General features: G+C 46.5%; 1 protein-coding gene across 1 annotated transcript in view; it reads right to left on the bottom strand.

The window, feature by feature from the left end:
- The window catches only part of LOC144753724 (glutathione S-transferase Mu 5-like), a 145,865-nt gene that overhangs the window by 49,076 nt on the left and 79,422 nt on the right, over nt 1–17,367 (bottom strand). Inside the window, exon 4 of the mRNA XM_078641310.1 lies at nt 1,329–1,410. Within this exon, the coding sequence (XP_078497436.1) occupies nt 1,329–1,410 (82 nt within the window). The remainder of the gene's footprint in view (nt 1–1,328; nt 1,411–17,367) is intronic.

The following is a 17,367-nucleotide window of genomic DNA, read 5'->3' as shown; positions in this document are numbered from 1 at the left end:
TCAACCTGAACCAGTAGCGCAGTAGGCGTGTAATGAGCCTTAGTGCAAGGAGGAAAATGGGCTCCCGGGTGCCATTTTAATTATAAAAAACAGCAACAATCATGGTTCAGTGGGTACTTCAGGTCTCTGGGCCCAATTGACACTGCACCTGATGCACCAATGGCAGCTATGCACCTGACCAGAACCCAGTATAACTTGTCCTGTATACTAGCGAGGCGAACCTTCACGGGAAGGATGAATTTAGGAGATGTGCAGCCAACTCTGGGTGAGCGATTTTTAACAGACTTTGTGCCTCAAGATCTGCCTCTCAGACCTTCACCCAGACCTCGTGTGACCAGAGATCACAGCTCTCCGCCCAATGCTTAATGGGTTTCTTGTATAACTGGGTTATGGTCTCTCTGAACAACCTCCTTACACATACTTTGACAGATAAACATCTTGGATTTTTGGTGGATGGCATGCAAACAAATGCATTCATACCCCTTTTTTTTTAATCTCCCCACAACTAATGCTAAACACTTGGTTGCCTATTGCTCCCTCAAACAGCCAGAATAATGCGGAATCAAGAGAGGCGCATTGTACAGACAACGCAAGGTGAGCTGTTTCACCAAGACCCATTCCGGCCTCAGAAAGGGTATCTTTACATCCAGGCCAGCAGACTTGAGCACACAAATGTAATATTAGGACTGTAGCATAATTCCCTTTGTTAAATGGTGTTTTCTATTTCCAGACCAGATTCCAAACACCGCCCAAACATCTCAATGATGTTGGCTATGGTGGTAACTCCACCTTTAAATATGCAAACCCTTTGCCTGAATTGCACCGAATTAATGTCGGTATTAGACCGGGTTTATGTATAGGCCAGTTATCAACTTCCCTCGGTTAGTTGTGCTGCAGTTTATCCGTTCTGTCTTTATGCGGTCTGAAAAGCACTTCATTTTCCCCACGATTCTGCAGCTCCTGCTCGACCATTTCCAAATTAACTCAGTGCTATTAAACTTAAAAATCTCTTAAGTTACAGCGCAGATTGCACCATCCAATCACCAAACCTACAGCAAAAGTCGTCTGAAAAATCACAAGCAGAGCACAAGAGCAGGTGGAGAAACGTGTACCACAGACTAAATATGCAAAGGAACCAGTAGTACGATAAATTAAAAGGGAGGTTGACATACGCACTCGAGAAGCCTTCCGCAGATGCTACGGCTAATAATCTTTGCATCAAGGCATCACATTCAGAAGCTTGGTTTGGTCTAGTCAGTTACATGTGCAGTGTCCTTGACATGCGTAGTGCATTATTGGGCCCTTGCACAAAGTGCTCTGCTACTCACACAGGTTGTGTTTGCGTCCGATGTACCGAATGATGGCGTTGCTCTGGGTGAGTTTGGTATCCCCATCAATCAGGTATGGAAGCTGAAAATGAACACGAAGAGTCAGGTACACACAGGAACACAATGAAGATATCCAGCAAGAGTAGTGTAATAAGATAGATGGTCCAGCCGTAGTAGGTTTATTCAAGTATTCGGTTACATGGAGAGGAGCCCCACCAGGAGCAGCCTCCATGCTGCCCGGCCCATCACCAACTGACTCAAGCACTCCAAGATTACACACGGAATCATTCTCACACAGTCATCCAGGCTGAGCAGCATACTACATCTCCCTACTTTACAATAAAAAGGAAGGAACTCTCAGGAGGCATTATAAAAGTTAACAAATGAGACGAAAGCATCTTGAAACATTGCATGACCATTAATATAGAAACATGGCATAAAAATTGAAGGTGGCAGGATGGAAATACAGATGACAAGGTATAAGTGGGAAGGGAGTAACAGGAAGCACAACAGACTCACTAATGCACCATCCCCTTTTTCCCAAAAACACAACCCACACACCAACACCACAAACAAACCAACCCTGCTACAAAGATCATGCAAGCTGGCCAGGCAAAACACGAAGAAAGTACAAGGGTATCAGCAACAAGGTGAAGAAGAGAACTAAGCAATGAAGAAGAGAACGAAGCAATGAAGAAGAGAACGAAGCAATGAAGAAGAGAACGAAGCAATGAAGAAGAGAACGAAGCAATGAAGAAGAGAACGAAGCAATGAAGAAGAGAACGAAGCAATGAAGAAGAGAACGAAGCAATGAAGAAGAGAACGAAGCAATGAAGAAGAGAACGAAGCAATGAAGTGAAGAGAACGAAGCAATGAAGTGAAGAGAACAGTAAACGGATGGAACACAGCCAGAGAAATGAACAGCGAAGAGATGGCTGTCGAAAACAAAAGCAGTATAATTGGGGAAAGATCCCCTGGAACACAGCAAATACAAAAAGGTGTTGAGCTCACAGAGGTAGGATAGAGATTTATATGGATAGGTGAGCTACACCATGGAACTTCCCCCAGACAGGTTGGGGTGGAAGGTGTAGTTCAGCATCACAAAGTGTGTGTGTGGGGGGGGGGGAGGGGGGAGAAAACACATTGGATATGGCGGAAAGTACATCATGGGAAAAAATGCAATATGTAGGAATGTACAACAATGCATGTTGGAAAATTCCACATGGTACAACGTAATATGTAGAAAAGGTGTGATGAAGATACCACACGTTATAATTCAAAATGTAGAAAAGGAAGCTGTGGGGACGCAAAACATGACATTATTCGAAGTGAAAACAGACGTGGAAACACCACATGAAACTATGCCACGTAAAAGCAGGAACCACACGAAACCAAGAAACAAGTAGGAACTGCAGATGTGGGGACGCACCACATGAAACAGGAAAATTTGGTGTGGTGGAGGATACCAGAATGCATTGCACAGGAACAGTTGAAATTAGGGTTGTAGAACACCACGTGTACACATGTAAAAACACAGGAACTGTAGAAATAGGTGTGGAGACACGCCACAACGTACAGCAGCCAAAGCAGAGTAATAATTATAAAAGCTTTGCTTAACATAAACGATAAATATTTCTGATAAAGAATTATGTTTTTGGGATTTTTATTGCGCACAAATACCCAGAGGTGTCTCGGCGCATATGGACTTCCTGGGACAGAGAGCTGCCAGATGAATCATTGATTAAATAACCAGGTTTTCAGAAGTTTACGGAAGATAAGAGTGAGACTGGTTTTGATGGACAAGGGGAGAGAATTTCACAGCCTGGGGGTTGTTACTAAGAAACGTCTGTCTCCCCAGCTGGTGGTTCTGGTACGTGGGACAGAGAGGAGGTAGGTGCAGGATGAGCGAAGTGATCTTTTAGGAGCGTAAATCCGAAAAGCATCCTTAAGGAACCTGGGTCCTAAGTCATGGATGGCCTTGTAGGCGATACAGAGTGCTTTAAACTTTATCCGACTCTTGGCCAGTGCAGGTGACGTATGGCCGAAGAGGTGGGGGCGGCGACTGGGGATGCAGAGCAGGATTCTGGCTGCAGCATTTTGCACTGATTGCAGTTTGGTTAAAACCTGTTCTTGCGTGCTGAGGAAGAGAGCGTTGCCATAATCCATCTTAGAGAAAACGAGTGGTGATCAATGTTTTCCCTGCAGCTGGAGGGAGATATGGCAACAGCTTCTTGATCTTCCTCAGCATATAGGAGGATGAGACCACTGCATTCACATGGTGCTTAAATAACAGCTTGTCATCGAACATGACACCGAGGTTTCTGACCTTGGCAACCGGAGTGGGGGGTGGACCCATTTCACTGGGCCACCAGATGGAGGACCATTCCGGTGAAAGGTTGCCAAAGGTCATCACCTCGGTCTTGTCCGAATTTAATTTCAAGCAGTTGCTCGACATCCATGAGCTAATGGCCGACATCCCCTCCTGGAATCTTGCAGCAACGGCTGGTCCATCCTTATGTACTGCCAACACCAATTGGGTGTCATCCGTATAGGTGGTTAAGCGCAGCCCGTGTGCTTTTATGACCCTCGCCAAATCCGCCACATATATATTAAATAATATATATAAATATATTAAATAATGAAAAAACACAGCACACAACCACCGCAGCACTGAAATACAATGTGCAAAGCAACTGTATGTAGGAGCAAGGCGTGTACTCGGGTAAGTATAAACTGCCAGAACCTTAGCCCTTACATAGAAATATGTAATGAAATTTCCTAACTGAAACGGATTGGTAGAAACAAATCCGAACCTTAAACCAGTAGTACATTTCCTTTTAGCAAGATAAAATAAATATTTAAACTGTAGAGCGTCTCATTAAGCAGCATGCCGACATAATATTCCAGATTGAAAATCAGTTCTTCGTGAATGCAGAAATTACCAAAGTTTCAGTCTTCTATAAACGCAGCGCACCTACGGTGCACATGCTGCAAACAGTGGATGGCAAAATGCAAAGAGGAATACCAACACTTGTAATGAACCCTCCAGAAGGAAACACAGCGTTTTGGGTAGTCGCCAGAGTCAGTCGAGATTAGATAAAACTTTGAGGCAAAAGTGGGGCATCAATAGTAGAATGAGGAAAACATCACAAAACAGTGTCAGAGACAAATCCAAGATGGCGGCACGCGGTCAGCATCGTGCCGGGTGGCTCCCGGCACGTAGATGCTTCAAAAACATCCCTTGGGAAAACATATGTTAGAGGATCCACGAACAAAGGAGAGTCATGAGAGATCCATGGAGGCAGTGAAGGAAAGATTGCGTGCGCTGATTGTAGCTCGCACTAGGGACTTTTGAACCACAATACGGCGGTTGGCAAATGTCCACGGTCTCGATACCTCAAAGGAGCCCAGAAATCACAGACAAAGAAAAGGCTCACCTCACAAGTCTTCCCAGAGAGGTATACTAGTGCATTTCACGCTGCATCTGATATCTTCCCCAGAGTTGTATATTAGTGAATTTCACAACGCATCCGATATACAATTGTTGATGAATGTTTGACCAATAGAGGGAACAAACAGTGGAAATTGTTGATGAACGTTTGAATGTCTCTGCACAACTAGTGGGACAAACAGTGCACAAACAAAGTGCAAGTGAAGACTGGGGTCTTCAGTAACAGAAGTTGTGGCTCACGTGAACACTAGGCAAAAGACTCCCAAACGAAGAGTAGAAAGGCCGGAACTGGTACACTTGGTTTAGACATATATTGCAGAGACTGACAGACAGCAGGTCAGGGATATAGCAGTATCTGCAGGGAGGGACTGGCAGCACTCTTAAGTTGTGGGAGACTGAAAGCTCGGTCGCAAATTGACAGGAGGGAAACACTGTCCCAAAGAAGTAGGAGAAAGCAGGGACTGGCACGGATACGATGGGGCGACCGATGCAGAGGTCACTGGTGGAGCTCTCAGGGGTGCCAGTATGCTTCAAGTGTGTAGCTTGAAATTGTAAAAGGTTTTTTTACATTTGAATTTGAGGATGTAAGCTTCGGGTGGAACACGCAGGTTCTTTTCCAAATCGGCGCCAAATGTAATAATAAGATAGGTGGTCCAGCCGTAGTAGGTTTTTTTAAAGTATTAGTTTACCTGGAAAGGAGCCCCACCAGGAGCAGCCTCTATGCTGCTCAGCCAGTCACCAACTAACTCAAGCACTCCAAGATTCCACACCCCAACATTCTCACACACAGTCATCCAGGCTGAGCAGCATACTACAAGTAGCTTCATTAGTACAGATGTAAAAAGGCCCAGAGATTCCTCCAACTGCTCTGAACATTTAATAAAAACATTCCAATAAAGAACACAGAGGGATCCAATGAGAACATGGCTTCTTTACACAACACATAGAATGTTAGATTAACCAATAACTACAAGCTCATATAAACTGTCCAAAGAAACAATTCCATAGAGCTACACAGATACCACTAAACACAGTAACCGAGAGTAAAACAAATTTGAAATTTGGTGTTTAAAGAGGTTTAAGCCTCCGAGTAGCATTAGCCTTTTGTAATTGAGAACACAAGGCAAGGAAACACTTGCTATCAAGAAATGTGTTTGTAAGGGTAAGGAACCCTACCTCCCCCGCCCCCTGATGTCAAGGGGCAGGGCGGTCCAGAAACAGGGGGCCAGCATCGCAGATCTGCTGCCACCTAGCCACTTTGATTTATAGTACAGGGTGACCAGAAGGTTCATGTGGGCTGAGCGCAAATGGGGTGGGTATGCATCACCGAATAATATTGGAGACAAATTCTGGGCAAGTGCTATGCAAGGATTTGGAGGAAAAAAAAGGCATCCGATCTTGAAGGCACAGCTTTGGGATATGGGGAGCCAATGTAGCTTCCTCGTAAGAGGGGAGGTATGTTGCCATCTGGGCAGATGAAAAATCAGTCTTGCGGTTGGATTCTTCTGACTAGATATAATGGCAGACCGAAGTACAGGGAGTTAGCATAGTCTGTGGGAAATGACCAGTGCTAGAACTACCTGCACCAGTGATTCCCTAGTAAGGAGTCTGCTGATTTTCCATAATTGAAAGAAGCAGGTAGAAACTACTGTTCGAATCTGGGACTTCATGAATAGGTTGCGATTGATTATGTCCCCAAGGCTCTTAGCGGAGGAGGATGGAGAGCCCAGTTCAGGTGGCCAGATGTGTGGGCTCCAAAGATTGCGAGCACCACCCATCAGGATCAGCTTGGTTTTGTCTGGGCCTCATTTTAAGTGGTTGCCATTCATCCAGTTACAGATATGCAGCATGGTGGCTTGGAATTCGGTCATAGAATCAGAAGTGTTGTCGATGGTGAATATTAGCTGTAGGTCATCAGCATAAATAAATGTACTCCAATTTCTGTCTCTTAAGGACAAGATGGGGAAGTAGACACAGGTTGAGCAGGTGTGAAGATAGTGAAGATCCCGAAGGTACTCCGCACGTAGACTTCATATTAGGCGCAATAAAGTGAGAGGTGAACAGATTGGGAATGGTCTACCAGAAAGGACATAATCCAGCCGAGAGCCAAACCCTGGAGTCCCGCTTCCCTCATTGGTCCACCAAAATGTTGTGGTCGACCATGTCAAAAGCTGCTGAAAGGTCCAGTAGCACAAAGGCCCCTGTCTCCATCCTTCCATATCTTATCCACCCAGTCAGTATTACGGACTCAGTTGAATGAGAAGTTCAGAAGCCTGCTTGGTTGGGGTCCAGGTAATGAGACTGTTTGATGAATTAGCAGATGCAGTTAGCCACATGGGGTTCCAATACTTTGGCCAGGTACTTTTAAGATGTAGAGAGGACAGCTTTGACTTTGGACAGAAGCTCCAAAAGACCTTCTCTACTGATTGCCAGGAAATGGAGGGAAGGGGGGGTCTCACTGCGCAGTTGGTAATGCCTCTTGAAGATAGCTGGCAGGAATGCTGGCTATAAGCAAAATTAGTCGATGAAAAAGGTGTTCAGCGAGTTGCAGAGTGCCTGGGAAGGGTTGGGTTTTATAGTACGAAATGCGTTACTTACCTATAACTGCAGTTATCCGTTATTGGTGTCTTTCATAGATTCACATGCCTGAATCATTCCCAGTCGTCGAGACGGGAGTCTCCGGTACATAGAAAAGTAATGTCTTATAGACATACATAGAGAATAGTAGGCCTAAAGGACTCACCTTAGTAACATATCCATGTCCTTTTGTAAAAAGGACCAAACTCTAGAGAAGAGCCAATCAGCTATCACCTCCCTCTAGAACCTTCCTGGCAGGAGCCTCAGTCCCTCAGATTTTCGTACGCACTAAGCTAAGTAGGTGTGACACAGAGAGTTAGGTGAGTCCTTCCAGGGGAGGAGGGAGGGTTGCATGTGAATCTATGAAAGACACCAATACTAGATAACTGCAGTTACAGGTAAGTAACGCTTTTTTTATCCAGTATTATGGGTGTCTTTCATAGATTCACATGCCTGAATCAGAGTAGCAAGCAATGCAGAGTGCACATTTCTGATGGAACAGCATATACAAGTCCTCAGATAAGACACATCATGCGAGCATGAACCATCATTAGACCTCCACAATAAATATTGCTAAAGAAATGTGCACACCAGAGTAGGATGGACGGAGGAAGGCTCACCTTACTGAAAAGATGGCGTAACACTGATTGTCTCACTGCTGCATCATTCATCAGCTCCGTATCCAGGCAGTAGTGCTAAACTGCCTGGCAGTTAAAAAAAAAAAATCAGTACAATCTGACTTGCTTCAGGAAACAACTGAATTCTTTGCACTGCAGTATTCGCTCAGGTTTTACTCACATAATTGGCTTTTAATTAAGTTATAAAATACCTTTGTCGCTAACCTTGTATATGCTAGTGCCAAGACACCCTTGGGCATTTGTTGCGCTTTATAAATTATTTCAGTATTTTAAGACTCACAAGAGAGGTAAGAGAGGACCTGTGGGCAGTCTATAAAGTCAGTCAGTCATAGGCAGTGGAGAAGCGTGGCTCACTGATTAGAGCGGCAGACCCTGAGGCAGAGGTATGGCCTGGGAGCAGGGTTCAATCCCCGTCGCGGCAGGGTCGTGGGCTCAATGTCCTCAGACCCGATACTTCTCTTGCCTCGGTGCCTACTCTAATCATGCGTTCCACTCTGCAACTCTGGGCAATAGCTTGCTTAATCTCCACACCGGCCCTAACAATGCTAGGATGCCTGGCTTCACCTTGGGAGTGCCCAGGAGTGGACACCTCACAGGAACAGGCCAGGAAGGCTTCCACAGCGGTATTCGTACAGCGCTTAGAGACCCCTGGGTGATAGGCGCTATACAAAGGCAAATTATATTTAGTGAAGGTATGCGGCGACTTCCATGTTGCCGCCCTGCAAATGTCAATAACTGGCCCCCCTGCAAAGAGTGCTATAGAAGTGGACATAGCTCTCGTGTAGTGCCCTCTCACTTTGGAATGCAATGGCTGTCCAGCTTGGTCATGACAGGAAGCAATGGTTGCAGAAATCCATCTGGAGATGCTCTGCTTGGCAAGCGGTAGACCTTTCCTAGGTCTGCTGTAAGCTACGAATAGCTGGTTAGATTTCCTGAATGTTTTCGTTTTGTCAGTGTAAAGTTCAAGCATCGCTTGAGATCCAAAGAAAGCAGCGATCTCTCAGCTGCCGTGCTTGGGTTTGGAAAGAAGGAACGCAGAACCACAGGTTCATTTAGGTGGAAGTCCGACGGGACTTTTGAGATAAACCTAGGATTGGTTCTCAGGATTACTCTGTCGTTATTAAACTGTAGAAAAAGATCCTGGATTGAAAATGCCTGCAGCTCACTGACCCCCTTGCAGATGTGAGCGTCAGGAGGAGTGCAGATTTCCACGAGGCATACTTTAGGTCAGCTCTGTGTACTGGTTTGAACGGATGTTTCATGAGCTGGTTAAGAACCACATTGAGATGCCAGGTAGGTGGCAACATCCTTACTGGCGGGAAAGATCTGTATAATCGTTTTAGAAATTGCTTAATCAACCCGCTTGACCAGAGCGATGGACTCGTTGAAGTTCTTTATAACGAGATATTGCTGCTAAGTGTACTTTAATGGAGGAGTGGGCTAGGCCCGACTGTGCCAGATGTAATAGATAAGGTAATATTTGCTCCGGTGATGTGGAGAAAGGTGGAATTCCGTGATCTGTACACCAAACACAAAAGCGCTTCCATTTCAGGGAATAAGTCTTGGTCGTGCTATCCTCCCTTGCTCTGGCAAGAATGTCTACAGACTTGTGGAATATTCAGATTGTGGAACTCTGAACTCAGGAGCCAGGCGACTAACTTGAGAGATTCAGATAGGGATGTTGAACTGTATTGTTGTTCATTGTAAGCAGAGATAGCTACTGCCGCAGGTGAACCGGCGGCTCCAGGGATAGACGTTGGAGCTCTGAACCAATGTAGTCTCGGCAGAGTTGGGGCTATTAAAATTAGAGTACAAGGCTCCACCTAAATTTTCCTGAGGACTCCGGGAAGCATCGGGAATGGCGGAAAGGCGTACGCAAAGACGTTGCGCCATGCGATGGAAGATGCATTCCTTAGAGACCCTGACTGGGGATGCCAACTTGCGAAGTGTGGGCATTTGGCGTTCATTGTCGTCGCAAATAGATCGATTTGCGGCGTGCCCCATCTGGAGAAGATCTGGTCGATAATTTGTTGATCTAGCTCCCACTCTTGTGACGATGTTTTCTGCCTGCTCAACACGTCGGTGAGCACATTGTCCGTGCCTGGGACAAATTCCCCTCTTAGGGTTATATTGTGGAGTATGAGCCAATTCCAGATTTTTTGCAACTCGCGAGAGTGTCAGCGAGCGGGTCCCTCCCTCTTTGTTGAGGTAGTGCTTAGTCGTGGTGTGGTCTGTCCGGATGAGCACCAGGGAATGTTTTATTCTTGGCAGGAAAGTTTGAAGGGCCAGGAAGACCGCCCGCAGTTCGAGCAGATTGATACGTAGTTTCTTCTCCATAGGAGACCACTACCTGCTTATCTGTAGCTCTTGCAGAAAAGCTCCCCAGCCTTCCAAGGAGGCGCCTCATGTGACGAGCAGCCGGAAGCAGGAATGACAAGCCTGGACAGGTTTTGAGATGACATTCACCATTGCAGGGCTCCGACCATCTGAGGATTCACTTTTAGGTGGTCGTCGAATGACCCTGTGCATTGGACTCACTGCTTCGAGAGCGCCTCCTGTAGATTCCTCATTCATAGTCGACAGTGAGGAATCAGGAGGCTACACGCTGACATCATCCCCAGGAGGAATTTGAAGAGACGGACTGCCAAGACTTTCTTCGAGGTTACTATAGCAGCTAGTGCAAGGGGCTTGTTCATCCTCTCTCTGGATGGGAAAGCTTTTGCGGACCGTGTGTCCAGGAATGCACCTAGGAAACTGATGCACTGAGAAGGTTGTAGGACTGATTTTTCCTGATTGAGGGTGAGACCCATGCAATCGAAAAGCTTTAAACAGGCGTTGGAAGACCTGGACGCGTCTTCTAAGGATGGAGCCCCGACCAGCCAGTCATTCAGATACGGAAAGACTTGGTGATGGCACTGTCTGTCTGAGATAGGGGTATGACATTTCGTGAATATGCGCGGTGCAGATTTGAGCCCGAAGGGCAGAGCGCAAAACTGCAAGTGTCTGCCCGCTACTTCAAATCGCAAGTACCTTTTTGTGATTCCTGTGAATTGGGATATGGAAGTAAGCGTCCTGTATGTCTAGGGACACCCTAAAATCCTGCTGTTACAGTAGTTGCAAGACCTCCTGGATCGTTACCATGCGAAACGACTGCTTCTTAGGAATTTGTTGAGGGCCTTAAGGTCCAAGATTGGTCTCCACTTCTTGTCTTTTTTCTGGATCACAAGAAGCAGGAATAAAACCCTTTTCCCTTCTGAGATGGAGGTACTCTCTCTATTGCTCCTTTCTGCAGCATAAGCGAGATCTCTCATAGAAGCAGCCGTAGATTTTTGTTATTTCCGCTGTCCTTTACCTTGAAAGGACGACCTCCCAAAAGAGGATTGCTTGTCTTGCTGTTGTTGGCGCTGTTGGTATTGCGGTCTACACTGGCCTGAAGGGAAGGAAGACTTATGAATAATTTCCTCTGTAGGAAGACTGTCCTCTTCCTCTATGTCTACTAAAGGACTGGTTCTTATACGGAAGAGTGCCCAAAGCTCTCGCAGTGTCTGCTTTGTCACTTTATTGTGCCAAATAGTAACTGGCTAACATATGGCATGTCCAAAAACTTTGTTTGCACCTCAGGACGGAAAGAGGCTGTCTTTAGCCATCCTTGGAGCTGCAAGCCTGCTGCTCCAGCCAACTGGCGGAACCCTGTCATAGCGTTATCCATCGCACAGTCAATCGTTTCTCGCTAGGGCGTTCGCAGCCTTTACCGTTATTGCCGATATTGAGGAAAACCTGTTCCCAATGTTGTCCACTCTTCTTACCTCCTTATCAGGAGGAAGCGACAAAGGGGCCGAAGGATTCCTGGAGGTCTTCTGGGCCGCCTGTGTCACCACGGAGTCCGGCTTAGGATGTCCTGTTAAACACGCCGGTGCTGTATCTGGCGCCCTATACTTATCCAACTGAGGGATCACTGGTGATACAGAGGAGGGGTTCTGCATCTTTACCCCTTCCGACTATAGGTAATGGATAATCGGTATGGACCTTACTGCCTTGAGAGGTTCTGTGATGTCATACAAGAAGCAGACCTGTTCTTGAGAGACCATTGAGATCTTAAAACGTTGAGCAGCCCTCTCTACCACATTATAAGAGATTCCAGAACTGTCGGAATTTCCCTCGTTGACGAGTCAGTCGACGAGTTCGGCGTCATAGACTATGCCGTCGTAGACGAGCAGTCATAGACGAGCAGTCATAGACGAGGCCGTCGTAGGCGACGTCAGACAATACATCGTAGACGAGGCCGTCGACGAAGAGCCATCGTAGAGGAGCAATCTTAGACGAGGCCATCGAAGACACCGTAGACAGGCCGTCGTAGACGAGCAGTCATAGACGAGGCCGACGATGACGTCGTAGATGAGCCATTGAAGACGAGCCCTCGTAGACGAGGCCATCGTCGACGCCATAGACAGGCCGTCGTAGATGAGCCATTGAAGACGAGCCCTCGTAGATGAGGCCATCGTAGACGAGGCCATCGTCGACGCCATAGACAGGCCGTCGTCGACGAGCTATCGTAGACAAGCCATCATAGACGAAGCCATCATAGACGAGGCCATCGTAGACGAGGCCATCGTAGACGAGGCCATCGTAGACGAGGCCATCGTAGACGAGGCCATCGTAGACGAGGCCATCGTAGACGAGGCCGTCGTAGACGAGGCCATCGTAGACGAGGCCATCGTAGACGAGGCCATCGAAGACGAGGCCATCGTAGACAAGCAGTCATAGACGAGGCCGACGATGACGATGCCGTCGTAGATGAGCCATTGAAGACGAACCCTCGTAGATGAGGCCATCGTCGACGCCATAGACAGGCCGTCGTAGACGAGCAGTCAGACGAGGCCGTCGTAGACGAGGCCATCGTAGACGAGGCCATCGTCGACGAGGCCATCGTCGACGAGGCCGTCGTCGACGAGGCCGTCGTCGACGACGCAGTCGTAGACAAGCCATCATAGACGAGGCCATCATAGACGAGGCCATCATAGACGAGGCCATCATAGACGAGGCCATCATAGACGAGGCCATCGTCGACGAGGCCATCGTCGACGAGGCCATCGTCGACGCCGTAAACAGGCAGTCATAGCAGTTGTAGACGAGGCAGTCGTAGACGAGTCCATCGTAGATGAGGCCGTCGACGCCGTAAACAGGCAGTCGTAGACGAGCCGCCGTAGACGAGCCGCCGTAGACGAGGCCATCGTAGACGAGGCCATCAAGCCATCATAGATGAGGCAGTCACAGACGAGGCCATCGCAGACGAGGCCATCGCAGACGAGGCCATCGCAGACGAGGCCATCGCAGACGAGGCCATAATAGGCAATGATGGTTTCTTCATCGACGATCCTGTTGACGATGTTGGCTTCTTAGTCTTTACCTCAGGAGGTATAGAAGACGCTTTCCTGAAGGGTGCTATGACCAGAGGAGGTGATTTTGACGGCTCAGAAGTAGTCTTTTTTACATGATTTTTCTCCAAAAGCAAGTCCTTTACTCTCCTTTTCCACAGAGGGAGGAGATTTTAAAGAACTGCACCCAGAAGACCCATGAGTGGTCTTTTTGAGGGCCTTCTCAGGATGTTCCCCTGAGGAATGAGTCGGAGGAGATTCTCTTCTCTTTTGAGGTCGTCTAGACGTTGAGGATAATGCCTCATCACGGTCACTGGAGAAAATAAAAAACCTCCTCTCTGGTCTTGTGTTTGACACCATATTAAAAATCGCCCTTTACGACCTCTCAAAAACGTACTTGAGAAAGTGCGACATACCTTGCAGTCTTTGGCCTGCGGTATAGAAAGTAAATGCGGTCCGTGTGAGGATCAGAGCACAACAACCTCCAGAAACAAGTTGCACAGGTTTTTAAAAAATCGTTTCTTCTCCTTACCAGACCTTCTTTAAAGAATGTAATTGAAGATTATCCATAGTAGAAAAGAATCCTTGACAACAAAGTCATTTAATGAAGTGAAAAAACACAGAATCTGAGCAGAGCTCAGAGGAGACTCCCTTAGCACAACGTGCGTTTCAAAATCTGAGGGACTGAGGCTCATGCCAGGAAGGTTCTAGAGGGAGGTGATAGCTGATTGGCTCTTCTCTAGAGTTTGGTCCTTTTTACAAAAGGACATGGATATGTTACTAAGGTGAGTCCTTTAGGCCTACTATTCTCTATGTAGGTCTATAAGACATTACTTTTCTATGTACCGGAGACTCCGGTCTCGACGACGGGGAATGATTCAGGCATGTGAATCTATGAAAGACACCCATAATACTGGATAACTATCATGATTGGATAGCTCATTGACAATTGTGAATATTTCTTTCGATTTATTAGTGGAGCTCAGGATCTTAAAAGTAGTGAGTGTTCTCATTAGATTAAATGGATTTTTTGTATTCCTTAAATTGAGCTAGGTAAATCGCTTATCAGGGGAGTAATTCCATCTCAATTTCCTTTCAGTTTAGCGCAGAGCTCGTTTTTGAGTCTTTAACTCTTCCAAGAACCAACGCTGGGCCTGATGACACCTGGCTTTTTTTATTGTCCTAAGAGGGGTATGTTCGTTGCTAGCTGCTGTTAACCTAAGTGAGGAAAACCTCACTGCATGGTTAACAGAAGGCTGATTGCAGCTCACTGGCGAACAGTTCCCACCAAAGGCATTAATTGGCAATGTTCCAATTTCTTGCCAGGAGTCCTCCTTTAACTGGGGGTTTGCCTGTCGTATTGTTGATCACAAACTTTATGAGAAAGTGATCTGACCAAGTGCAAGGGGACACTGAGATATGATGTCCAAATTTGGTCAAGTGTGTTTCTTTTGATGTGTGTGGGGGATGTTACGTGTTGAGTACTGTTCAACCCACTAGGTAAATAGATCCATTTTGCCGAGTGTAGTTGACCTGTTGCATCATTAGACCAATAGTTAGTCGCCGATCAACAAAATTTTATCATAGCTGATTAGATGAGCCATTTGTTCACCTAATATTTGGGGGAAGGGCATGTTTTGAGGGGGCCTATATAGCAGTACACATTAGGGGTAACAGAGCCGCATTTAACAATGTGTCCACCCAGGTGAGGTCTAGTGAATTTCAATTCCCAACGAATTATGGCGGCGACCCCTCCACCAATTTTCCCAGAAGGTCGGTTTGCCTGGAGGATATAGTAGTTATTGGGGAGGGCAGCCAAGATATCAGGGGCAGAAACCTGTGAAAGGCAGGTTTCATTTAATAAAAGAATGTCTAGTTTAGTCCAGTAGGTGGAATAAATATAGTTTGTGTTCAGCCTGGGAGAAAGTGTTTATATATTTGAATGTTAATACCGGTGTCCCGTCGTTATCCCGTATCTGGGCGTTTTCTGCAGCATAGGAAGAATGGTCAAGTTTTGGGAAGGAGCACCTAGTTTCCATGATTCCTAACCTAGCCAGTCTGGGGACAATAGAGGGATTGAGAGGGTAGTTTTTAGAGTGCAGTAACTTTAGGTCAGACGGGGTATAGTGTAAAATTCGGGCATAGTGGCTGGCCCCGGACAGGCGCAGATGGGCTTGCATTTGGTGCGCGTCCACTGCGCTCCCATGATGTGGCTGGCGTTAAATGGCCAGTTGAAGCCTTAGCTCCTCCCCCACCCTCTATGGTTGGACCCCCCTAATGGGCATTTACCAGGAAGTGACTCAGTGCTTTAGCACTGAGTAACAGCGACTGAAGGTAGGTTTAAAAAGCATTTATAAAAAACAAATGCAATCAGTGACAACAGTAGCATAAAACCATGGGTATATTAAGATTAACTCGCACAGGGAAGCAGCAAAACTCATATGGTATGATGCTGACTGTATCTAGCATGTATGTGGGTGTAAAGCCAAGAATCCCCTAGGAAAGAACCAACGCCGTTACCTGATGGGAGAGAATGAAGGACCCCATCTTGGTCTAGAGTTGGGCACCCTGCAAGGGATGTCAGACTGCTGCGTGTTGTAGCTTTGGCATGCCAGGATCTCTGTCTTGTGGAAGCATCTTCTCTGTATCTAGTGAAGGTATGGTTCTTTTATACCATAAAGATAGCCTCGGGGTTCGATATGTTGGGAGTACGATTATGTAAATGAGCCTAAATCAATACATGCAACTATGCAAAGTAGTTCTTTCGCCCTAGGAGGAAGAGGACCATGACTTATACAGAGTAGGTTAATCCAGTTATGTACGTCATGTGCAGAGGACTTTTCTAAGAATCCTCATGCATAATAAATGAGTGGTTTCAAAGGGAAAAAAACCCACAATATTTATTCAGCACATAACTGGGTAAAAAGGTCAGTGCTAGAACCATTCTGCAGAGCAAGGTAGGACAAATGTAGGTGAAAGGTCCTATAGCGGATTTGCTCCCACTGCGATCCCCGTTGCTGGAAGTGCTCCGATGGTGGATGCTGCGGCTGCGCCGTGGTCAAGAGGAAGCCCAAATGTATTAAGAGCCCCATAGCAGCATTTGTATCGGCGTCGGCCTGCCAGAGTTTGTATAGCTTGCTCCTCATCTTAGTAAGGCCAGGGACTGCCTGAAAGAATGAAGGATACAGCTTGGAGTCTGCACTGATTTTGTAACAATAGGCCCACTGTTTCTTTAAAATGGCAGCTGCTTTCTGGCATTGTTATTGTGCTGGATCCATCTGCTCCACCCAGCTGCATGATGCCTAGGGGCACTCTACCATGGCCATCATGATCTATTCATCAGCACATGCCATAACTTACCTGCTGATAGGATTGCCCTGAACAGATAATGGCTGCCCCCCTCAGGATAACTATAGTTCCGGTCTTATACAAATTGCCCCTTCTAGTTGTTGCTCAAAAACGCCTATAGATACTACAGAATTTGTACCACCGATGATTGGACTCTAGGCCCCTGGGGAGGTTGAATATTGCGGTACAATAGGGTTACGATCTGGACTGCTATGTGATATAGTTAGAACAAACATTTAAAAAATGTAATCTTCATGCCTCCCAAACGAACAGGGTCTCAAGCTATTTTCCACCAACGGCCTTGCGGCCATCTCAATCACACACCCCCACAAAGAAGGTAACATGACCTTACTAAGACCGCCTGTTCTCTTAGAGATTTCAAATAATATGAGAGGACTTAAAACCACCTCCATAGACACCATTCGAGCTGAAATTATCTCTACATTCTTAGCTCTCCAGCAAAAGGAGGACTCTTGGTACGAGAGCGCTTGACTTAGAAACTACTTGCCAAACACTCACTTGGAGGGAAGAGCATCTGGAGAACTCTACCAACTGCCTAAAGCACCTCCACGCCATGCTTCTAAAGCTCGAGGGCCTTGAAAATTTGCTCTAGACGTGATAACATTAGGCTATGTGGTCTGGAGAAGGAG

This window comes from Lissotriton helveticus, chromosome 5_1 (assembly GCF_964261635.1).
Source record: "Lissotriton helveticus chromosome 5_1, aLisHel1.1, whole genome shotgun sequence".
NCBI classification, from domain to species: Eukaryota; Metazoa; Chordata; class Amphibia; order Caudata; family Salamandridae; genus Lissotriton; species Lissotriton helveticus.
This window is presented reverse-complemented; position numbering and strand designations above follow the sequence as displayed.